This window comes from Phaenicophaeus curvirostris, chromosome 1 (genome assembly GCF_032191515.1).
Source record: "Phaenicophaeus curvirostris isolate KB17595 chromosome 1, BPBGC_Pcur_1.0, whole genome shotgun sequence".
In the NCBI taxonomy this organism is placed as follows: domain Eukaryota; kingdom Metazoa; phylum Chordata; class Aves; order Cuculiformes; family Cuculidae; genus Phaenicophaeus; species Phaenicophaeus curvirostris.
The window spans coordinates 84,435,399-84,461,276 of record NC_091392.1 but is presented as its reverse complement, the minus strand read 5'-3'; the positions used below and the strand labels follow the sequence as shown (position 1 = coordinate 84,461,276).

Below are 25,878 nucleotides of genomic sequence, written 5' to 3'. Positions count from 1 at the left end.
ATAGCCACCTCACTTTACATTTAACTACATTGAATTTAATTTAGTAATTTATTACACAATTGCTCAACCTCATAAGGTCCTATAAGGTGTAATTTTTCAGCTCGCTTTCATGCTTGCTATCCTCAGACTGTTTTTCCCCCCACTTATCAGCATGCCTACTTTACTGTTACTGCCTTTTTCCTCATCATTTATGCATGTGTATATACATATATATTTTTATTTATATGCATATCTATTGCTAATACACATATTAAAATATAAAATGTAAATATACATTTACACACGTGTATAAATATATAGAAAATATATCAGAGTACCACTGGTTAACCACCTTTCATCCATTGCAGAACTATTTGTTACAACTACGATGGCTTTTTTTCCTCCATGCAGGTACTTCTGCTTATGCTGTAACTGCTTAACATCCTTATAACGCCTTAGTAGAGAATTTTTGAAAAAAACTTTTGGAAGTCAGGTAAACCGTGTCAGCTGTATTACTCTTATACACCCAAGCAGTTGCATTTCAGGCAGTTCTTGTCATGCACCACCTACAGAAACTATAACATCCTCTCTTGCTCTGTAGCCTGCTGGTATTAAATCTTCAACCATTTACTCATATCTATTTCAAACATTATAAGAATCATACAATCTCTTAGTTGGAAAAAATATTTGAGGTCATCGAATTCAACTGAACTTGTCCACTACGAAATCATATCCCTAAGTACTTCATCTACCAGTCTTTTAAACACCTCCACGGACAGCGACTCCACCACCTCCCTGGGCAGCCTCTTCCAGTGCCTGTTACCCCTTTTGTTAAAGAAATTTTTCCTAATGTCTCATCTAAACCTCCCTGGCGCAAATTGAGGCCATTCCCTCTCATACCATCACCTGTCACTTGGCAGAAGAGACCAACACCCACCTTGCTACAACCTCCTTTCAGGTCTCCTCTCAGTCTCCTTTTCATACCACCCAAGGATAGGGACCTCTGCATATTGTGACAATCTCACTGAATTTTTATCTGAAACCTAGGATGTGAAAGTAATTACAGCAATTCTACTAAGAGCTGACTAAGGTAAAGAAGGGAGCATTCTTCTAAGCAAAGAACCATCTAAGACCATTGTACAATGTGGTCACACTTCAATCCAAGAATTTCAGTATTAATGGGGTTGATAGGCTAAAAGTCTAAGCAAGAAGAGTAGAGGAGAAACAATTTAACATCATAGTGCAAAGCTTCAAAGCTACAGCAGCAGCTTTATCACACTGGTAACATCTTTCCAGATCAAAGTTACTCCACCGGAATTATCTGAAAACACAGAAGTGCTAGACCCTCAATCATCTGTCACGTCACCAGATTTATTTGTTCATAGAATAAAGACACAGGAAGCATGATTTCAAACCAGAATTGCAAAAGATGGTATTCAATGATTTATATTATTGTAAAGCCAGTAGCAAATATAGAATTTAGCTTGCCTGAAGCTTTTAGAAATATGAGGTTTTTTTTAAACTGGGTTTCATATCTGCAATACGTGCAGCAGGTTGCTGACAGTTGGCAATAATGCCCTTCTTTTCCAGAATTGCTTTTGTTCTGTGAAATTTTGTTTCAGTTTTGCTGACACTGGACCTTGAAACTACCTGTTTTGTTTTTTTTCCTCATGATCAGCCCCTATGGAAACCTAGATTGCTATACTAAAATATTATAAAACCAGGTATATACTGTATTTTATTATGAGCAACCCTAGGAAAATAAAGGAAAGGACATTTCTGGTTTGTTTATCATAGAACAGAATCATAGAATTGTTTGTTTGGAAAAGATCTTTGAGATCACTGAGTCTAGCCGGACCCATCCACCACTGAACTGTATCTCTGAGCACCTTAGCTGCCCATCTTTTACACGCCTCCAGGGATGGGGACTCAACCACCTCCCTGGACAGCCTCTGCCAGGGCCTGAGAAGCCTTTCAGTGAAGAAATTTTTCCTAATATCTAATCTGAACCTCCCCTGGTGCAACTTGAGGCCATCATCTGAAGAAGAGAGCTCTCCACCTTCAGCGCTCAGCCTCAGCACTTTGCTCTCTCCTCTGGAGACAGCAAGTGGGGCAAGTGCTCTCCCCAAGTCTATAGGAGAAAGAGATCAGATCTCCCCTTTGCTAACTGAAACATAAACCTACCAGCTGAACCAGGTCGACTGACTGCCTTCTGAAAGAGAGGTTTTTTTCTGCAATCAGCCAGTTTTGTCATTACAGTGCATAATTATGTCTCAAATCCTGCTGTTAAAGCATAATGAAGAACTTGACATTTTGCACGTAACAGTTCTTTATTTCCTTTGAAAAATCAGTTGAACCAAAAAAGACCCCAAAACAAAAAAAAAAAAATCCACATTCCTGAGACAGCACGACCAAACAAAAGAAAACCAGGGCACTGCAAATTTATAGCTGTCTTTACAACACTCAGCCTCTTTCTTGTAAGACTATACAGTCATTAAATATACAACCAAAACTTTTATCCACCCCATCTTTTGACTTATTTAGGGTACAGAATAAACATCTGAAGGAATGAAATTAGGACTGCACAAGCAACAGTAAATTTAGCATTGTTTATCTTTAAGTGCCGAATTAAACATTTAAATGCAGTTTTTCAGAATGCTACAACAGCTGCTAAGTCCAATCTTTTCCCTTAAATATCTTCCTATTTTTTTCTTTTTTTTTTTTTTTAATGCTGTTGTTATCCAGGTAAAAGTATCACTTCTGTGATTGAACTCTGCAAAACAACAGGTCATTAAGCAATGATACCATGTAATCCTGTGAATAAACACATGATATGTCATCTTAAAACTGTCCCGAGTCTCAGTCACCATTACTAGTACTAGGAAGTTATTTCAAAGCTCACTTCTCCAACAGCGACACAACGCCATCTCCAATTTCCACCTACATTTACTCATGTTGAGCTTGGTACAACTTGCTTTTGGTATAACTGTGTTGTTTATATTTTAAAATAACTTTATTACTTCTTGGTGTTTACCCCTTGAGATGACAACACATTTATTTCCTTCTTTCATATTTTTTTTCTAGTCTGAGCAGGCTGATCCCTGTTACAGTGTAAGATAAAAACGCTGTTGTTCTAACCATTCTGTTGGTTCTCCTCTGGATTTGTTCTGGTTGAAATTAAAATTTGTACAGTGTATTCTGGCTGACAAATTATACATGTCTTTAAGGCAGTGTAAATATTCTCTAATCTCTGGTGAAAATTCACCTGGTACAGACTAGGACTACACTGGCATATTTCAACTCCCAGTTCAGTGGAAGAGCTCATGCCTTTTTTCTAGTAACCTTTCCGTTTCTGACAGTCCAGTGCTCAAGATCTTCTTACTACTCTGTGACTCTCTTGTTTTAATGTGTCTTAGGACATTATGGCCAATTTAAGTGTGTCATCACCACACTTCAATTTTACACATCAAGGTCACTATTAGAGATGTAAAACAAATCTGATCCAAAACACTGAACTTGAGAAAATTCCAGCCCAATAGTCAAGTCTGACACTGCCTCCTCACTAGTCAGGTCTTTAGCATTCTCACAGTTTCCATACTAATCTTCATTCTCTCCAGTTTAGTTGTTCTTACCTAGAATGTTCTATTACTAAAACCACTAAAAGATTTATTTAAAAATTTTTCACTTTTGATAGCTGTAAGAACAGTATATATGAAACAAAAAACTCTCTACATAGTTCTAAGAACAGTATATAGGAAATGAAAAACTCTATACATATCTGGGTGGACAAGAGTTCACACTCCTTCCTCCCTGAACCCATATAAACTATTCTAACTTCATCCAAAAATACAGGTAAGTGTGCAGGAAGGAACCATAAAGTCTGGCTTTACATTTACTCACTGTGACGTAGATCAGGTGTAAACACATGGATGTTAAAAACATCACAATAGGATAAAAACAGTGCATGTTAGACAAACTTTAAGTCTGTAACTCATCTCAAAAGTAATTACAACAATTTCTGTATTTCAGCTACTGAAATAACCACATTAGCAATATATCTTACTTGTCCTGTCATATGACTCATGACACGTATGTGCAATTTCAGCTCCAAGCTGCAAATAATGTCCAGCTTTATCATCTCTTGAACCATCTGCTCCAAGGGCAAACATTCCCCCTGCAAAACAGGTCAAATGGCCCATCTTTCTTTCAAGGTGCCCGTTCTTCCACTCCCCAATGAAGGTCAGTCCTCCATTGGACTTCCTGATGAGATGTTTTTCTATGGCCTACAAGAAGATTAAGAAAACTTTCAAATACTGCTTCACATGTTTTACATACTAAATTTTACATATTTTTACATAGTAATTCTCCTTCAAAACAAAGAATTTTATTCTTCTTTCAAATTAACTTCAGAACACTACAGAACAAACAGCTGTTAAGATCATCGTTTCAATGCACACAAAAATACACTAACTACTAAACAATGCTAATGGGATCAAACACAGGAAAATTACGATACAGATAACACTGCCCTTTTAGCTGAGAATTCAGCACACATTTTGTGGTTAAAGCAATGTTTGTCTACCTGTTAACTGAGAAGTACGTCTTTGTTCTACTGTATAGACTGTGTGTACTCAGAAAATACATCCAAGCAGGAAACATTGGTCAGCAACATACATAAAGGCAGCACCTGTACTTTCAGTCAGTCTTTAATAGGAAGTGATAGGAATGCTCCGGCCACCTTCTAGCTGCTTCTCCATTGCAGCTTTCTGACTGCAAATGGCCAAAGGATGTGTGAGAGTTAAAGCAGCTACTCATAAAAAGCATTATTATTTTACAGGTGAGGCAACTGCCACTGCTTCTTTGCACAACAGTACCAATATATATTGTTCCTTGTGACTTATAAACTGCATTCTTCTGGCAGGAAGAATAGCTGACCGAACTCTGCAAAGTTTGCAAACTTCATGGAACACATTTATTTAAGCCTCTTTCAAAGTGTTTCACTATCCCCAACGACCTCCTGCTGTATTTACTATCTTTAGCATTAGACAGTTTTACTTATAACTCAAATCTCGTTACAGTCTGAGTCCTATAATAATAAAGACAATTATCTACCTTGCCATGGAAACATTATTCCTATCTTCTTGCCAGAAATCTCCTTTGTACCTCCATATATAACAATCTGATAGATTCACAACTTCCTTTAAAGTGCATGACCTGTGACTGGTCTGATTAGAGTAGAAGGATTAAGGTGCTATTAAAAAGGCATTTACCACTCTCTTTGCCAACCACAAGATCTATTACAGAAGTGAATTACTACTCTCTCCATTAGTTTTCTGGTAGCTACAACAAATTACACCCCGAATGTCCACAACTGTATTTTGCACTAGAAGTAGATATACTGAAAACACACAGAGGATGCTGCATATAACTGAAGAAGTTATCAAGGATGTGGATGCCACATCTGCTGCACACAGTTGTCTCCTTGCTATCTACACAAACTATGCAGTTCACTATGACGCAGATTCAAGCAATAAATACTTAGATTAATCAGCTTGTAACTTGTAATTCAGGTTGAGAAGTCAAGAGTGAAATAGTTTTTCCCTCTAGAAAAAAAAAAAAAAGACTGTTTTGTTTGCAACAAACAGACAAATAAAAAACTTTGAGCTCTGTACTAGGTATTGCAGCTTTTTTTTCCCTAAGACGATGCTTAAGTGGTACAGGACTGTGATTTGTAATGAACCCAACAATATTTGGTAACATGAAAGTCATCGATGCAGGTACTGAAATAACATCTGACAACCCTCCTTTCTTCAACAAAAAACTTCTCTAAAACCCAAACTAATAAAATTACAGTTAGAAAAGGCAGAATTTGTAGGATTAGGTGCCTCATCTGTGGAAGATGATATGAACAGTTATCTGAAACAGTGGTGTTTCTAAATATGCGTGTGCTTCTGTAGGGTTTTCTGAATACGCTCTTCACTTTGAGATGCTGCTGTGCTCACAGCAACCTACTGAATGGTTATGGTGATGTGAATCAACACCTCAGCCATGCAGCCAGTGAAGATCTGACAGTCCTCATATGGCCAAGGTGAACACACCAGCTAAAAGCCAACACAGTGGATTACAGGGAGAATACTGCATTATCATCAGTAGGGCCCTGCTCCTTACTTCTGCTGTGGACTGAGCCATCATTTGGGTGGTGAAATTTTTTGACTGCCATCTATTGAGCCTCTGTGGTCTGAGGGTAATGAAAGCAAAGTGCCAGTTTGCATTCCTGTTGGGTTAATTTCTTCACTAATATCACTGACAGATCTGAAGTTTGTGCTTATGGCAGGATCCAGTGAGAAAAACGCGGAAATAACTGACAGAGCAGAAACTAATAAGTCTCTGACAGCTGCCAGAGTGGTTTTCTAACAATCATGCAAATTGCCATTGAGGACTGGCATGATATGGTGGCTCCTGCCACTAGGAAGCCTGATGTGGTTAACTGTACAAGTCTCATTAGTTCTGAAAGTACTGGTACAGGAAAGACTGGATCTGATGAAAATGTTGCCACTGACAACAATCGTAAGATCTGTGGCATTAGCTCTGTTGATGCAACTATCTCAGCCTGTGACAAATTTGACATTATGATAATTACAGGCTTTTTTTTTGACTGCATGGTACATAACAGTTGAAAAGTACTTTTTAAAGGAAAGCCACTTTTACTATGAGGAGAAAGAAGGCTTAAAGGAGTTTGGATTATTTATTTCCTGGAGGAAATTTTTTTTTTTAATAATGTGTGGAATTCCCTTTTTGAATTATATCTTCTTGCAATTTCATAACTATTGAGGAGTAAGTGGTTGCAGGAACATTTCCAGGGGACAAAACTGCTGTGATTGGCACCAGGGGAGCCAGCAAAAGCCAAATTTATACACTTCTCCATAAGCCACTTATTCACTCTAGACTTGTTTTCAAAGTTTCACTGAAGAACATAATCTAGATGCAATGTGCTTCTCTTCTAAACAGAGAATACATCTTCTGAACTTGAACATCATTGTCTTGTATAATGGATGGGTTTTGAAATCTGAAAATCAAGTTCTATCAGTTACTTAATAATTTAAAGTTCCATCTTAAGAGTCACAAAGGAAGCACCCCCAAAAAGAAAATAAAAACAACCATCTCAAAATACTTTATCATTCAACAACCCACTGCTTGCTAATGATAAAAGGACAACTAATATTTACAGTAATTAAGAAGGAGCAGCTGGGCATTGCTGGGAACACTGCCTGTTGGACAAGAAAAGCTTGAGCAGGCTGGGACAGATGTGACATTTGTATCCTGGGATGGATGCCCGAGGCCACAGAGCACTCCAACAGGTGCTGTAAAGCAGCAACATCCAGCTAGACATGAGTACTATAAATGCACTAGAGTGGACAGGTACATTTAAGTGCCCAAAGCAAAGACTTAGCTTACATCAACTAAGAGATTAACGGATGGAAGACACTTACTTAGTCTGCGCAATGCCCAGAACAATAGTCTGAGATGTGAGAACAGAATGTTCTCTATCTAACGTTCATGCCTCCTGTGATTTTTATGACTCCAACAGATAGCATTTTCTGAGCTGTCTTGCAGCAGTACTTGCTACATTGTGATAGTTGCACACTGCTGAATCCTTCTTTTAGCTATTTAATGCCATGCAACAAGAAAGAGTGAGGATCAAATTTGTGAGCCTAATGGATTAAACTCTCAAGGCAACAGAAGAAAAGGAAGCTTCCCTATCCTCCAGCCAACATGAGAAGGAGAAAGGACAATTTAAACCAGACTAGCTGGGAGGTCTATATTATGATGTTAAAAGCAAAATTTAGAGGCTGATCCTCAATATTTATCACCACAAAAAAAAAAAAATCTCAACAGATTTAATAATTTCAGCTTTTATCATAGCTGTGAATCTACATATTACAACACCAATATAAAGTGTCCTTTACAGTGGAAGATCACACTAATGTTATATAGCACGTAGTAGTCACAGATACAGAATTTGTTCGTACTCTTGTTATGCAGTATGTGGTGACCTGGGTAAGGCTTCATATGCCATGCATTGGAAATCATGACACCTGAAGAACAGACGCTGTCAGCTTTTTTCCCTGTTAATATCTCCAACAAATGAGGTATCACTGCCTACTGCAAGACTTGAGACTCAGGGTATGGTTGTGTTTTCTACTTTCTGCCCCCATAGTAAGCTAAGGGAGTGAATTATGGCTGGACAGATACCTTCTTTTAGACTGGTAGGTGCTGAGAACATTTAGAACTCTGTGCTGTGAGGAGGAAGAATGTATTTTACACCCTTCCCCTTCTGCTTGTGTAAGTGACACAAAGAGCTTTTGCTCCAAGTTTAGCAAAACTAAGAGTAAGAAGTGTCAGCTATGGAGGAAGAACCATGTTATGGGCAACAACAAAAGAGTGGTAAGGGACTGGCTCTTAAAAATATTTTGAGATCTTAAATAAAAATTCAAAATGCAGTTATGTAAAAGCAATCCTACTCATTTACTCACTGCACAGATCTTTCAGTGTCAAGTAGGATCTTGAATAAACACAAACGCTGAACCAGAAGGATGTTCCACAATGCATAAATCAGTACAGTCCATGCAGACTCAAGTGTACATGGGTGTGTTTAGGTGAGAGGCAGTGAAAAAGAAAGCCACCCGATGCTTGCATTACAAGTCATATCACACATGAAGCAGGAGCAGCTCAGCTCTTTTTGTCGCCTATCCACAACATGTTTTCATCTGGTCCTAAATTTGCTTTGCTTTGCCTTGCCTCCATTTCAAGCCAGAGATTTGCCCATACAAAATGTTTGCTAGACCAGGCTTACAGTGAAGAGGATGAAAAGGAAAGTTTATTTCCACTAATTTTAAAGTGCTTGCAGTTTAGAAATCAGAATAAAATACTTCAACATTAACCACAACGGATGTTTTACATCAACTGCTAAGCATTTTTAAACCCACAGGATGCAATAAACTGTTAAAAGTACTCAACTGATATTTTGAACTACTAACGTTGATTTTAAACTCTAGAAAGCTAACCAAGTTCAAAAGGAATGGGAAACAGCTGATGCTTTAACAACATTTTAAAAGGTTAACAGAACAATTGTATAAAATGAATGATATGGTTTCAAAAGTGAATGTTTGACTGACAAGTACATGCTGATATTAGGAATTTCAGGAATTTCCTTAGTATTATACAAAATATTAGTCCTGAACAGATTCAAGGCAGCACATACGAAGTCGATTAAAAACTGGCTTGCTAGAACAGTTCGCAGTAAAATGAGAAATGGTGAAAAATCCTCATCCCATGAAGACTCTGCAAAGATACTTTTATCCAGTGCTAGGCAGCATTTCTACCAATTATCTGCAAGAAAGATGCCAAAAGAAAATTTGCAGATGACACATAAATTCATGGAGCTATAGATAGTGATAAAAGATAAGTCAGTCCTGCAAACTCATTCAGAACAGGTGACAAAATGGGGTTTGCCTGAACAATTTTATTTTAATAGAGATAAGTAAAAGGTCACATCAGGAAGGTAGGATGTGAAGGTAGGAATAGCAGTGGAAAAGTGGTAAATCAAAAGACTAAAACCAACTTCAGAGTAAAACCAACTGGAAAGAGGATGACAGTGCAAGACAAAGGTTAAAGACTGCAAACATAGCTCTTGGCTGCAAGAGAAATCAAGCAATGACATATTAGAAAAACCGTTACATCCTTGTCTCTATACTCAACACACTGTAAGGTACTTAGAAAAAAGCTTAAGAAAGAACTCAAAGTCTATTTTATAGCATGAGACTGAAGAAAACCATGCATTTCTCCTTCAGACGGGAATGTCCAACATGCCTTTGTTAGTAGACAGCTACGTGATACAGGTAACCCCTTCAAACCAATGTAGGGAAAGAAAAAGTTCAAGTAGCTGAAAGCCAAATCTAATCAAATTCAGGCCAGGATTTAGACATATTACAGCTTCAAAGCAATTTTGGATTAGAACTGTCATTATATAACTTTTAAAATGTGAATTTCTGAGAACTCCCAAAACAGACATTTTGTATTAGGAGACTGACTGCACTAGAACTACGCTTTAAAAGCGTGTATTGAAACAGACATGGCATGCACAGAGTATGGAACAAGTTAGGCACCAAGCACGTACCTGTACTTGGGACAAAACTACATGGTCCCTGCTACTGGTAGTACCACAGCAGACTTGACTAAAACTAGCTTGGTTACCCTCTACATGTCTCAACAGCAGCATAGGCATGTTGGCGTATATGGGTACAAGCGAGCCTGATGAAAGAAGATGCCTGTGTATGGGGAAAACTAAAAAAGTAAGCTCAGAGCCATCACAAAAGGGGCCCCCACCCCAAATCCTGCCAAATCACCACCATGCAGTACTGCTTTGCCTGGGGAAGCACTATTTGATCAGTGAGAGGGAGCAAGACCATATCACAAAAGAACTATAGAGAAAGGAATTGGTATGAACTACATTTTACAAGATAAATATGGAACATAATTTCTAAATGTTTTAGAAAATAATTCAAGGAATAAAACAATTCAGGACTTCAACTCATAGAATGGCTGAGAACATTAGCCAAAAATGACTTAGTTGTTCTGCACATATCTTAGGGTTGTTAGATCTCTTTTTAATAAACTATAGCTTGGACTTTTACATTATACCGTTTTGGACAAGCTGATTATTTTTAGCCCAACAATCTGCATCAGATGAATTCCACAATAATACTTTCCAAACTGCTCAGAATGAAAGCTAGTATTATTCATCACTTGATTTCTTAAAACTTACATAATCAAAACAAGTTCTGTGGTTTTTGCTTTATTTTGTGTTTGGCTTTTTTTTAGTATTAAAGTTGGATTTCAAACCCACTGTACTGGCAAACTCAAAGAATTATAATCACCTCAATTGCATCGTCGTACATTTTCCTTGCCTCCGTGTCCATCTTGTCTGACATAAGCCAGGCTTTCAATAAATATTCATAAAAACTGTCTCCCAGCCCGCCCACGGATGTGTGATCTGTAGGAGGGAAAGAGAAAAAAAAAATAAAAAAAAGAAATTGAAGTTGTTATATAATAGCACCGGAGATTTATTCAAAATATAAACTTATGCTTTTAAGGTCTACCACTGTAGAATTATCCATACTTTAAGCCTGTTTAGCAGGACAAACCTGCACTGTATCTACTCTGAACTTCTTTCATAGGTGTGGAACCTGTTGCATGTGTTCACTATTTGTCATTTCGCACAAGCTACCCCTCATAACAAAAATGTAACTTAAACTCTGTTTTTACTTCATTCCACAGAACCTAATTGTTTTGCTGCTAGGGCTTGGGATTTTTTTAAGTTTTGTGTGTATATATGTGTGCGTGTATATATATATATAAAAACTTATAAGACATCTGTATCCACGATGCAACCAGGTCATTTGGCTGGCTATAAACTGCCATGAATCACACAGAATCCAATTTTTCCAGCAGATATTTATTTCTAGCAGGATAGCTGCTTAACAGCCTAATGAATTTCTTATGGTAAAAGTTCTTATTTAAATTCTTTCAGTCAAAAGAGAGGCAAATTGCCTCTGCAGTGCACAACACAAGCTCTGTTCTGTTCCATGGTGCCTGAGCCGCTGTGCAGAGCCATGCCATGTGCTACAAGATAAGGCTGCTGGACTATTAGAATCCACCACCACATAAAACTGGGCCTCCTAACACACAGACTTCCTTTTTGTCACCTTTTTGTTTGTTTGTTTCTTGCAGAGGTTGCCTTTCACGCATAGCAGTATTGCTATTCTGTGCTGACAGACAACATAAGAACTACCTACATCTCTTTGGGGAAACTGTCAGATGTTCCCACAAAAAGCCTAATGATGGTCTGACTCAGTTCTGGAGCTCCTGTTCCAACCAAGGTAAGCACTGCCTCAGTATGCCCTTCATTCAGAAAGCTGTACACACTCTGTGATTTCCCAAGTGACTCCAACAAGAACAGCCCATAAACTTTTCTTTCCCAACATTGCAGCTCTCAAAATGCTGGCACCAGGACAGTCTTAGTCTGCTGAAGGAAAGATCAACTTTGTCACAATGCCAGAATTTCACTGCCCTAAGCACGGCTGTTATAGTCATGCAAGCTCCCTTTTACTGGGTGAAAAAAAGAGAAGAGAAAATACTTCTTTTTCCAAAGTACCTCAAAAAAGTCTTATTATTCACAGTCTATCTGGGATAAAGGTGTAAAAGAGAGGTTGGAGCTTTCCTTCTGTTCCTTCTTCCTCCAAGCACCATCTTGCCCCAGCATCTCTCCTTGTCTCTGAAGATGCAAGTAGGAGGTTAGGGCTTGTAGATGTTTTTACTCTTTTAGCTGTGTCTTGACTCCTCCAATACTTACCAAAGGATTTCTAAACTACGGAAGGAACAAGTGGAAAGCCTGTAGCTTTCCCATTTGTTTTCATGTTGTGGATCTGGAGCAAATTATTTTATGCCCTTCTCTTATATATCAATATCTCCTATACAGTCTTTTCACACCCAGCTACTCAGTGATTTAACTACAAACAAAGAGTTTTCATAAGCTTTCTATCTCCAAGCTGTAAGAGGGCATTCAGGTCATGAGTAATTTTCTTCCAGAAATAACAGTGCTAGAAATTAATCCATTAATGGACAATTACATTGTCACATATACACAAGAACTAAGGGTTTATGTTTTTCAGGAAAAAAACCAAGCCACTTCCAAGTTACAACTCACATCAGCACTATTCAGAGACTGTTCTCCTAAGAGACACAGCTTTAAACTACTTCTGTGAGGCTGCCTTCTCCCCAGCTGAGCTCTTTCACTTGAGTCAGCTCTGCTTGTCTGCCAGATTTCTTTCACAGATGCACTAAGTCTCCAACCAGGAGAGAGTTGCTGAGTATCCCTCAGCAGGGTTTGTCTTGTAGCAGCTCCAGCTGGGTTCAGGGAATGAAAGAGCAGGAAGATACATGGAAAAGGTTTATTTCCTAAACAGCGAAATCCATGTTCCAGGCGAATTTCCAAACTCAGTTATGAGAAGCCCGTCCCATTTTGCATCTGCTGCTTCAGGCAGTCATTGGAGAACGGTCTGTCTCTCTCCCGTCAGCAGCTCTTCTCCTCCACGTTGCTTCTCATCTTAGATCAAAAGGAACACAGGAACCAGCAGCATCAGGACACTCAGAGCCATCCCCTAAACAGACTTTTTTGTACCTTCTTCATGCATCCAGAGAACAGAGCTGCACAAATTTCTCATGCAAGAATCTTCCTCTCACTCAGCATGTGAGAAGTAAATATGGTAAGACTTCCAAGAGCCTCACTCCAACTCTGAACTACTTCAGAGTTTCTAAGGCTCCCCTCTCACTAAACACCGGACTCCACCACTCCACAGATGGACCAGAGGGTGGACCTGTCAGAAAGGGCAAATTGATTACGTTCCTTCTCTTCAGCAGCAGAAAAAGGGCAGATGAAATATTTTTCGTGGTCACACATGATAGAAGATCATCGACAGAGACATTTCACGTAAGAGGAAAGCAATGCTTCAAGAAGGGCTGACTGTGTTGATACACAGCAGTCTTACTTCCCTGACCACTCCCCATCTGCAAAAAAAATAAATACCAGGAAGAGAGTGGGAATGAAAAGAGGCCACCACAGCAGCTGAGCTGAGGTTTAAGCACAGCAAGTGTTCCACCTTCTATGGTTGCATTAACTGCACGCCTGGCAAGATGTTCAGGTCTTCTGCTAGTGTCAGAAGGTGTTGCTAAAGCAGTATCTGCTTAGTTTTGTGTAAGGACTGTAACTAGAAATGACTGAAAATTAAAAACATTTCTTGTGATGTTTTCAGGGCTTTGACAACTTGCTCTCACCTGGAGTGGAAACGCAAAAAAGATTTTTCACGACTCCTTAGAAAATGCATAGCTGGTGAAAACTGTAAATTCACATTATCACACACCATTCTCTCCTATAAACCAAGCTCCTGACCCAAACTTATCACCAGAAGTTCCACAGTGTTTATCACTCTTTTCTGCTATTTAAGCTACAGGTCAGATTCAGAGATCTAACTCAGCTCAACTCAAGATGTTTTGCTCATAAAGAGGTTTTGTACTTGAAAATATTTTACAGATTTTCAATCAGCCCTAGCTGTGCATATCAACCCAGAGTACTAAAAAGAACAACTCATGATTTGAATAACTGAGTTTACAGTAGTGTGCTGGTACTGGGTACACTTCGGCGAACAGCTATAAAGGTAAGTATTACATTTAAAATGTCTGTAAGAACTTTGTAAATTTCAAAACTGATTTAATTTTTCACATATTTGATCTACAGAAGTATTTAATTCACTCTGTCATTTAAAGTTTTTTACTGTAAAGAAGTATTTCACAGTAAAATCCTGAAGTAAGTTCTTTCCAGGTAAAGATAAATATAAAGAACAGAAGTATAAGAGTGTCAAAATATGGCAGAAGCCATATATTCTTCAGTGACACAAGCCATATATTCTGCTCAGTGACAAGTATACATTTTTAGAAAATTCATTTCTTCTAATCGAGACGAATTAAGGTATTTTTTCATTTGTTCAAATGCAGGCCCATGATTCCTTCATAGTCTTATTTTAAATTAAAAGACATAGTAACTGCAGTTGCAAAGAATACCTTCAACTATTGCCACCAAAGGCAATTACAAAAACCACTGCACTTTTTCTGGTTTGATACACACTTCAAAGCATGTTGTATGCAAACACGTGCAGTCAGTCTGTTTGTAGGTTTCCTCTTTGCCAGAAAGAGATGAAATCTTAATAGAAAGACAAAGATATTTACAGTTTATAGCAGCATGCTTGTTCAGATACTTTAAGAGATTTACATCTTAGTAAATACTGGCATTTTTCTTCCTTATTAAACACCATGGAATTAAAAAAAACCCCAACTATCAATATCATAGCAATATTTTAATAAGCTTTCAATTTATTGATAAAAAGTATCTATATTTAGTCAAATATTGCATCTCTGCTAATATTACAAAAATACCATCCACCTCTTTCCCACTTACTGAGTGGAGGACCTTCTCTTAAATTCTCACACCATCATTACTTACAATTTCTAAAGCTAGTTTCAACGCCAAATGACTTTATTTGCACCAGCAATCCATTAGCTCACTGCTGCAACAGATGCCTCTGACGAGAACAGGGACAACTATTTCACAGCAAATCACAGAAACACACAGGAGGTCAGAAGGGAGTGTGGATGATATCGAACTGAAATGACAATGAATTTAAGCACAAGATAGGAGGGAGAGTCTGTGGTGTTCTGGTGATTTGTTCTCTGTAAGTGAAATTGTTTCTTTACGAATCTGGGGAGACAAATTAACTTGTTTTTCCTCAGCTAGCTCTTCAGGGTGTAGGCAGCAGGGTTCCCCCTCCTCAATTACAGCTGAGGCACTGTGATGGATCTGGCTGTTCCTCCTCTACAGGACTCATTTTTTGAAGATGGTAGTAGATTACTAATACAGACACTAGGCATTCATATAGCTCATTCTCCTTTTACACATCCAAGTCTACCTAATGGCTTCCTCCACAGCAAGCCAGCTTCAAAATGAATGGCAGTGGTTCCTGAGAATAAGGCTACGGCAACAGACTGCAAGTTAGAAAAATGTGCCACCTCCTTTTGTTTACAGGGCAAGTTTGGTTCAGTGAGCAATAAAATATTTTCCACAACAAATGAATGCCCCCTAAAGATAACACTAATAACAAAACCTGCTCTAACGAAAGTCTACCTGCTCTCTAGAGCAAACTTAAGATGTTTAAATTATTTTTAAGCAGATGGCTTTAAGTAGTTAACAGCAGCTTAATGGGGCAAATTAAAAACAGTTCATGATTTGCTAAACTCTGCTTTGTGCCTTAATTGTTCAATTGTCATTTCTTGGCAATGAGCAGGAATAAATAAAGAAGCCAGGCATTGTTTTAAACGCAGTACCTTATGCCAGAACTGATGGTGCAGTCACAACACCTGAGGATGAGGCTTGGTGTTACCCTTCGTGAGCCCTAGGGTCACTAGGGCATGTCCTCCCATCCTTCCCTGGTGTATACAAAGCCTACACATCATTTACTGCGCACAGAATGAAAAAGATGAAATAAAATGCTGAGCAGAAGTATGTTTAGCATTTACAGGCTGCTGTGCTGAAAAGCAGTATGGTGAGATAACATTCTAGCAGTACCTAAACACAAGCAGGAGATTAGGATCAACTACATCATTAGTATTTTTAATTCATGAATTCGCAACTATAACAGCAATTTAATATTTTTGAGTACATATGCTAGAGAACAACCAAGCAAAGAATTAGAAATCGGGCAGCATGCAAAAGAAACTCAAGTCTTAGAACTTTCCAGTTGTTAGTTACAATTCTAAAGTAAATGAAAACTAACTTAAATCTGCCTACAGTTCTTATACCCACCAGACTGGAAACACCAGGATGAACAAACTACAGATTCATTTCAACCAAAAGAAGAGTAGTATGGAACTACTTTGCAAGAAAAGAACAAAGTAGTAAAAAGGAAGCATGATTTTCCTTAAGGATTGTGAACACTATCTTGGATAAAGTGCTATTGCAATATGTCAGGAAAGGAGTTCAAGAGTAGAAAATATATGAGTGACTGGTTGGAAATAATGAAGTGATTAAGGTAACATTAACTTTCATTAAGAAATCCACACACCCCATCACCACTAGCTCTGGGTATCGATGGGCCTTAGACCACAGGAACCCTCTTTCTCTGTATAGGAAACTTTTAAAGAATTGCTTTTCCGTTTTTTTTTTTTCAGAGTGTCTATGATTAAATTTTACTTCAATCTTTACTCCATGTAGTTGGGCTTAGTGCCCCTCAGCTGCTCTAAATAGGTGCAGGCTCCCTTTCTAATCCTTTAATCCAGAAAGATGAGGCCCTGGAAATTGCAGCTGCTGCAATTCACAGTGGAAATTCAACCTAAGGATGCCATAAGTCATAGTGGATGGTTTAAAAGTGCAAACACTTGTAAATTAACTGCAGCAGAGGCAGCCCTGATAAAAGGATATGGAGGTGCAAGTTTTCATCAGCTATGAATCATTTATCACTGATGAACACTCCACCAGCATGAGAATTTTTCTGAAAATATGCAGGTCGTCACATACCATAACAACACTCAAAGAACAGTTAAAGTTGCAAAGCCAAGCATTTATAAGATAGCTGAAGACACTGCTTCCCATTCTACTGTCTGGTGCCAAAACAGATTCAAGCAACAAAAAGAACTTAGCACAGCTCTTTCCAAACTGGGGATGCATGATCACGCCTGCTCAACTACAGAGAGCTTAGTAGCTGAATTCTAAATACTCCATATGGAGAAAGATGTGAATATATTTCAAAGGCTTCAAAAAATATTGATAGTTGTCTCCTCAAGCCGTCCTGAAACAAATAATTCCCACAGTATTTCATATCATAGAACCACCGAATCATAGAACAGTTTGGGTTGGAAGGGACCGTAAAGATCATCTAGTTCCAAGCCCCCTGCCATGGGCAGGTACATCCCACTAGATCAGGTCACCCAACACCCCATCCAACCTGGCCTTGAACACCTACAAGGATGAGGCAGCCACAACTTCCCTAGGCAACCTGTTCCAGTGCCTCACCGCTCTCATGGTGAAGAAATTCTTCCTAATGTCTAGTCTAAATCTGCCCTTCTCCAGTTTATAGCCATTGCCCCTTATCCTATCACCACAAGCCTTTATGAATAGTCCCTCCCCAGCTTTCTTGTAGGCTCATTTCAGGTACTGGAAGGTCACTATAAGATCTCCTGGGAGCCTTCTGTTCTCTAGGTTGAACAAGCCCAACTCTCTCAGCTGCGAGCGCACACTGCCAGCTCACATTGAGCTTCTCATCGACCAGCACCCCCAAGTCCTTCTCTGCAGGGCAGCTCTCAATCATGTCATCCCCCATCGTGTACTGAAAACGGGGATTGCCTTGACCCAGGTGTAGGACCTTGCACTTGTCCTTGTTGTACCTCGTGAGGTTCTCACAGGCCCACTTCTCCAGCCAAAACGTGAAACAGCCAAAACAGATCCAAAACATGACAGTTCTTGATTTTAACTGTATACTTAGGAAAAAAAACCCACCCAAACTTTAATCTGAGTTGAATTATATTCCACTTCTAGCTTAATTTAGATATGGCCAAAGTAATTTCTCAAAGCAGTTTCAAAAACCCCAACAGAACAGCTTGAGGCAGATAGAATATTCCAGCTGGAAGAACTGGAGATTGGCAGCTAGAAGAAACTGAAAACACAATCACTTAATGGAAAGTGTTGAGCAATCTTAACTGTTAGTGCTACCAGCTCCTTTCATAATATAATTAAGCAAAATGACTTCCTAGAACTATAGTGATTATCAAACTAAAGATAAAAATCTCAAATTTGCACAATTCAAGTGTGTGCGAAGACAAGAGAAATAACTTGAAATCAACCAGCAAGTACAAATACCCCAACTAATATAATAATATTTAGGTAACTTATGTTGTTAGAACTAAATCTGAATTTCAAACTGAATGTAGTTTATGAATCTGTAACATTAAAGGAATATCTTGATATCTTACAACGGGCTCTTCTTTCACACTCAGGAATTCACAGCTGAAACAAATATTTTCCTTTTTGTATTCGAACTTCCCTGTGACTTCAAAATATTCCAGCTATTACTTACAATTCTGGAAAGGTTTAGATCATCTCTCAGAAGACAAAGTCACAGATTAAAGACCAATAAACTAAACTATAAACGATCTCCACTTAGTGTCACCAAACTGGAAATGTTTCTGACATGACCACCAGAAGGTACAACTCCAGACATAATTCAGTATACAAAGTCTCACATACTGAATACAGAAAAAAAATATTAAGTCTGTTATATGCCCCCTGAAATCTACTAGTGGTTTAAAGAACCTCAACACAAACAGGTTGGTGCACAGCCTCCAACAAATAAGTGATACAGAAGGAATAAAATAAAAACAAGTAACAGTAATAAGGCTGAAACAAGATTGTCATTGGACTTCAATAGGCTTCCCTTTGATAGCTAATAAGAAAATAATGGTTCAAGAATATAGTCTCAAAAATACAAAGACCCTAGTACAGAAATCTATTAAAAGAAATAACAAGATTTCACAGGAGCTCAAACTTTAAAAACCTCAGACAGCATGTGCCCGAAGTTACCTTTTTATAGTCCCTGATCACATTAAGTTAGCTGTACTCAACCCCAACAAATTAAACTCTCAAGATCATCAGGTGGTATGCTAAGACATGCCAGACACTGCTAAAACTAGGAATTCAGGAAAATAAATGTTAAAGTTGTGGGACAAATTTCAAATTCTAGATATCAGTACACTCCCCACCAAGTTCATGCTCAAAAAGTTCAGTTCAGTGGTAAAGCAAAATAAAATATTAATCTCTTTCCCCAGCAACACATGCAAGTCTTTTCAAAACCCAGTTACATCATATCCAAATCCTATCTTTAGGAATTATTTATAGATTGTCCATTTCAAATGCATAATTCATATACATGTTTAACCTTTCAAAAGCACTAGAATCTTAAACACAATAAACAAGGACTTTACTTGTTTGGCTTCCTCAGCATCTTGCTTAACAGGCCGGCAAAAATCTTAACCAGGTAGTCTTATAAAAACATATTCCCTGTAATACACAGTTCTGCTGTATTTCATGAAAACGAAGTCTTAACATATTAACGTGCTCTTGTTTTCTAAGGAGTAATCAAATTTGAATGCAGCCTTTTCTTGGAACACAGTTAATTACAATTGTACACAGTTGTAAAGCAAAAGGGCAAGGGGAATTCCCCATCAGAGATTACACAGATTATTTTATATTCAAAACACATGCGTGTTCCTAAACACAGAACAAGGCAGAATATTTTGGAGAGAAAAATTAAGGACATCCGCCAAGACAGCAAACAAAATTAAACAGCAGAGAACCACCCCCACCTCTTCATCTGCAACCGATACATGCATGCCTATTGCTGTAAGTCTAGAAATCATGGTGTGGTTTCATTTGCTCGTAATACATTCAACTGCAAGTAGCTGTGAAATGAAAATAACCCACCACAATAAATGCTTGCATCAATCTCCAAACTGTCACATAGATCACATATCCCCAGTTCTATAATTGATGCTCCAACCACAAATCTAAAAAGAAATTTACTTGCTGAATTAAATAAATGTGCGAAGATGAAGTCAAGTTGGTAACTACTTCTACAACAGATAAATTGAACTATTTTAAACCTGCACAATTTCTATTTAAGAGAGAGAAAATATTTTCCTTATGGCAAAGAGTAAAAAGGCACCCAAGAACTAAAGCATTAGGAACTGTAATCTACAAGTCCAAACTGAAGGTAATTATCTGCAAAGTTTTGTAAAATATTTTTCAGAAAAATACAGGCTTATTCCTTTGCTTCCTTTTAGATTATGGATCTTCTGCCAGAACCTGATATTACATTTCACAACTTGATTTTTCATGACTCTTGGCACTGTTGATTTCTTAGTATTATCTGGAGCATGTAGGGGTATTAACAGACATAAATTAATAGACTACTTACACTAAACAAGGCATCTAGCAAATATACAAATAATATAAGGAGCGGGGGGGAGAATGTTCAATGTACCTTCATAGCTAAAGAACAACACTAACAGCTTCAGCTAGCAAAGACAGGAGTTATCCAATACTACTATATCCTTCACTACACCTAACTAGACTATCAAGCTGTTAATTTACACTTAAATTATGTTTTTATCTGAAATATTTATTTCCAATATTTCTTTAATCTTTTGGAAGACCACTTCATTCTTCAGTATTATTCACCTGACCTTCAATTTGCAAGGGTTTTTAGTCTCCCAGAGGTATGTGTAAAGACCGAAAGGGTTTTGTTGTTAAAATTAAGCAAGGAAGTCTGAGTAATAGAAATTTGAATAGTGGCTTATTTAGCAAGTTCTGTGGCACCTTTGAAAGTTTGCATTTACGAGCGCCACTCTTCCTATATATTAGATAGGGCTCACATCGCCAAGACAGTATCCTTCAGCTGATAAGCTAACATGATGCTCATACATGGCAGTATTAGCACTCTGATGTGTGGGGATACGCAGAATTTGAGAACATCATCTCCATCAAGGTTTTTGGTTAAGGACTATTCAGCATAAACTAAATACCAAATGACAAGGAAACTGGTAAATTAAACACCACCTGCTTGTTAATGTCTGTGTAACAGTCAACACCACAGACTGACAGGCCATTAAAGGAATTAATCAGGCAGAGCCTCACAGAGCCAACCTGAACTTTGTCACTGATAAGAAGGGCAAACACAGTTGCCATGAGCATTGTGAGATCTCTGAAGGGACTTGTAGGACTGTGCAAATCATATTTATGGAACAGTGGCTTTAGATAAAACTTACTTTGGGCCTATTTTGGGGAAGGGCTAAAGGGACTGAAAGGGAAAGACCAGGGTGGATGGGAATGGTTGGACTCGATGATCCAGTGGGTCTCTTCCAACCTGGTTATTCTATGATTCTATGACTTGCCAGTGCTACATTTACATTTAGACTTGATCTTAAAGGTCTTTTTGAATCTATATGGCTCTGTGGGAAGAACAAGCAAGGGAAAAATGGAGAGGAGGTGGGTTAAAAGGGCCTAGTTGCACGTAAATAGGTATCTGAGCCCTGCACCCTACCAGCACAGTCTGCTTCATCTTCTTATTAAATCTTTTATTATTTGTGTCTGATCCCACTCACTATCCCACATGTGTAAACAAGGGGTAAACACGAGCTGCTCGGGAAGAGGCTATCACCACACAACATCTAGGTCTAGCAGCCAGCACCTGGAGAGACCGGCATGCAAGATAGGTCTGGGTGCCAGGAACTGAGAACACTGGGATGCAAGGTCGGAGTGCCAGCAACTGGAAAGAGGTGTTGCGGGTCACAGATGCCTGCAGGTCTGAGTGCCAGCAGCAGGACAGAACAGCGGGTCAGAGACCTAGGTTTGCATGTCAGCAATTGGAGAGATTCACACACGTATTTTTCCCAGTGCATTTAATCCTGAGTGCACGTGTATTTGTGGAATTCATTAGCAAACTTCAAGCTGGATGAGCTGGTGAGTAGGAACAGACCAGCATCTGACAAGATGCAAGCTCCGAGCCGATAAATGCACAAGGGGTCCAGGGTGTAAGCATGAGTATTGGGTAGACTGAGAGTACCTGCAAATATTTGAAGGTACTTGTGAAGAGCATGAGAGGGCAGGCATCTATTAGACAGTGAACATCAGGAGAAGAAACAAGACCTGGCTACCTGCACATATGTTTTATGTGAGTTGTGGCAGCACTATGTGTGGGTACTACAAAGGCAGTGCTGTTGGTCTGTATGGGCAGCTGCATTAGCATCTTCCTAGCACACGTATGCACCTCCTCTAGGATACATCCTCAGCCTCACTACTGGCCAAACCTGCCTATGGGAGCAGCAGCCACATCCATCAGACTGAGATGGGAGACAGCTCGGATTCAAAATCTGGGAAGGAAGAATCCCTAAGTCTCAAAGTCTGACAAACACAGTGGGTTTAACATCTTTAAGAAATTGCATTACAAACATTTAGATTAAATTTATTTTCAGTTTTCCTTTAAATATTGACAAGTATAGACAGGTGGTACTGTATATTTGCTATGATGATGTATCAGGAATGAAAATATATATGGTGTATTTTCATGGTTTGTATATTACCTGCAAGAACTTAAATGAAGCAGTTCAGCTAATTACGTAGCTCAGCCAAAGAGCATTAGCCTAAAACCAGCTGTACAGGCAGGCATAAATATTTAGGAATATTCATTCAGTATTTGCACTGATTTAATGGAAGTAATTTAAAATTGGTGTGGTGTTTTGGTTTTTTTTTGCTTTTCTTCCCTATGAAAATTGTACCAATTTAGCAAAAGCATAAATCTAATCCAATTAAATTTAAGTCCACAGAAGCCTTCTCTAAATAGTATTTAAAAATTAAAACTGTTTGGTTTAATTTAAGCATTTATTGTTGAAAATGAAAGACTAACAGAAGAAACTGAAACGTTCACAACCACAAAGGCATTTGCTTTGGTTTGTTTAAAGACTAGTCTACAGCACAAACAGAAACAGAGGACAAATTTCTCCCATAAAGCCACCTTAGTTGCTACTCTGCTTACTCTCTACTAACAGATGCAGGGAACCACAAGAAAGTGAGAACATCACCAAAAGTTGCTATGTCAGTATGTGTAACAAGGTAGTCTAAACACCTGTGTGAATTCTCTTCCTTCATCACTTTGTACATGAAAGACATTTAAATTTAGACATGAAAGCCTTTAAATTTAGTCCGTTAAATAAACATACATGGATTGATGTCACATGGTTGGTGAGCTCTTGCAAACCTGCTGACAGAGTACCTCTCACTGGGCTTTTAACTTAGCCCGCTAAATCTTAGCCCGCCGTAAATCTGACTAAAGGGGCTTGGTTTTGGTAAGGAGACAGGAACAAAGCACTGTGGAATAGACTGCAGTTTGAACATTCATCACATCATTCAGCAATGGTGATTTCAGGACCTGTTATTATGTTCCCGTTAGTAATGCTCTGCTCATGCACCAAAAACTATATAAAAGCTTACTTTACAATAACTTGTTAATATGCTCACACATCACTAAGGTGTAATAAATACAGAAGACTAACATTGAATAGGTATCTCTGCTTATTTTCTTGCATATGGAATCCATATACAGTAAAAAAACCAATTGTAATTAAACTGACACAACTTTCTTGCATAACCAACAGAGGTAACTCCACAGGTAGCCCCATTGCAGGAAGTGAGATGTGAAGCCAGAGTGATCTGAATTCTCCTTCAGTAAAATTATTACTTGTAAGAGGTGTTGGAACCAGATGAGATGCAATAGTTTGTTCTTGGTATTTAGAAGTAGAAAGGAAGAATGCACAATTTACTGAAACGTGCAAACAGAAGTGGCACGCCCTGACTTGGCAATAACATGCAGATTGGCATTTTCTTTGTTATTGTTGTTCTAGTTGGTATTCTCACCTAACCTGTTCACAAATGTGAATTAAAATTAAATTGTCTCCACATATTTTCCACTTATTTTGAAAATTATTTTTCTTCAGTACAAACTAATTTCCATAATTCTGAAACCTCATACTTTTAATCAAAATTCTAGTCATAATACCTGCTTAGTAGGCTTCTCTGGAAAGCACTGTCACTGTTTTTAGAAATAATCTAAATTCAAAGTTCTGAAGCAACCACCCACCAAGCGAAATGACAAGCTAATAAAGTTAACTGTAGGCTAACATGAGAGGTTAGAATATGCTTCCGGCCAGCTGTTTTTCTTTCTGTCTTAACAGAAACTGAAGCCCTAAGGCAGAAGTATTGTAAATCTCTCACTTTACCTGGACCATCACCTTAATCTGTAAGTAAAAATTCAATCTGTCAACATTCCTGTGGGCATTATAGCTCTGCCTTCTAGAAAAAAGCCCCAGTGTGCTGACAAATCCTGAGCTGAACACATTAAAAAGCTGCCTGTCACGCCACTCATTCTGTAATAATACCTACACACTACAACTCTAAACATATATATTTATCTTACACATGACATCATTTTCCTCCTCCTGGGTATAGCAAGAAGGAAGTCTGTTACACAGCAGTAAGGGTCCAAGTCATGTATAGTTCTATTATGAAGCATTTCCACTGGAAAGGATGGGAGTTTGAGCAGTGACCAGCACACCATTCACGAAGCAGTTTTTAAGACTGGGTTTTATGGCATTCAAATGGAAAGAAATGACCGGATGGAATGGTAGTCCCTGTGCAGCCCTGCCTGTTGCTGCTCCTGACCCTGGCTGCTGCTGCATCACAAGGCAGGTAGAAAAAGAAAGAAGGTAATTTGTGATCAGAATCCTTCTTCAAGTGGCACTTAAAATGCATTAAATGCATGTGGAAATCTACATTCATTAAAATGTAAGCATTAAAGACATTTTATATTACTCTAATCATCTCTCCAACTTGTTAAGAATCTGGAAGACATGGTCACATCCTTCTTGATGAAATCATAATTACTAATTGACTGGTAAGCTATTTTATTGACTATACCTTTTTAGGCATGAACATTGACTGGTTTGAACAAAAGCACGTAACTTTGTAAGCACCAGCTGAAGCAGAACAATGAGCAAAAGGACAGTGTGTAAGTCACAGGGTACTGTCCCCAGAACGTCATTCCCCAGCAGTGAAATTGCAGAACACATTTATATATCGAGATCAAAAGGCCTGCACGTTGATAAATCAAACAATGGCAGAAATTACTCAGATCTGCATCCTAGCATCAGAAGGATGGCGACAAGTCTGCAGCATATTACATACCCAATTCCCCTTCCCCAAATGCGAGAAGAGATCAAATCACATACATTTTAAGCATACATTTACATATGAAAACACAGACAAGACACAGCAGTGTGGTCTAAAGATCTATGGAGGCTAAAGATAGAAATATTCTGAGGCATAGAAAACACACATAATAATTGCTGATCCCCAAAAGGCTCGAAATATCTGTCCAAAGCCTAGCTCATCATCATCATCATTCAAGAATGCTAGATAGGAAAAAAGCACTAGATACCAGTGTCCCCTTTCCTTTAAGTCCAGATAACTTGGGCATGTCTTGGTACTTATGAGCATGAATGAATTAAACTTGTGAGAAAATGAGAGTAGGCAAAAATTAGCTGGCTTAATGACTCTTTAAACAAATAAATGTAACCTTCCCCTTTCATAAGGCCTAGCACTGAATTTTATTACTCTGTTTCTTAACACCA

General features: G+C 38.4%; 1 protein-coding gene across 1 annotated transcript in view; it reads right to left on the bottom strand.

Annotated features, from left to right (window-relative positions):
- Positions 1-25,878, bottom strand: part of MAN1A2 (mannosidase alpha class 1A member 2) — a 127,677-nt gene that overhangs the window by 17,922 nt on the left and 83,877 nt on the right. Inside the window, exons 9-10 of the mRNA XM_069866321.1 lie at positions 10,917-11,032; positions 4,043-4,262 (exon numbers count right to left, since the gene is read on the bottom strand). Coding sequence (XP_069722422.1) covers positions 4,043-4,262; positions 10,917-11,032 — 336 coding nt within the window. The remainder of the gene's footprint in view (positions 1-4,042; positions 4,263-10,916; positions 11,033-25,878) is intronic.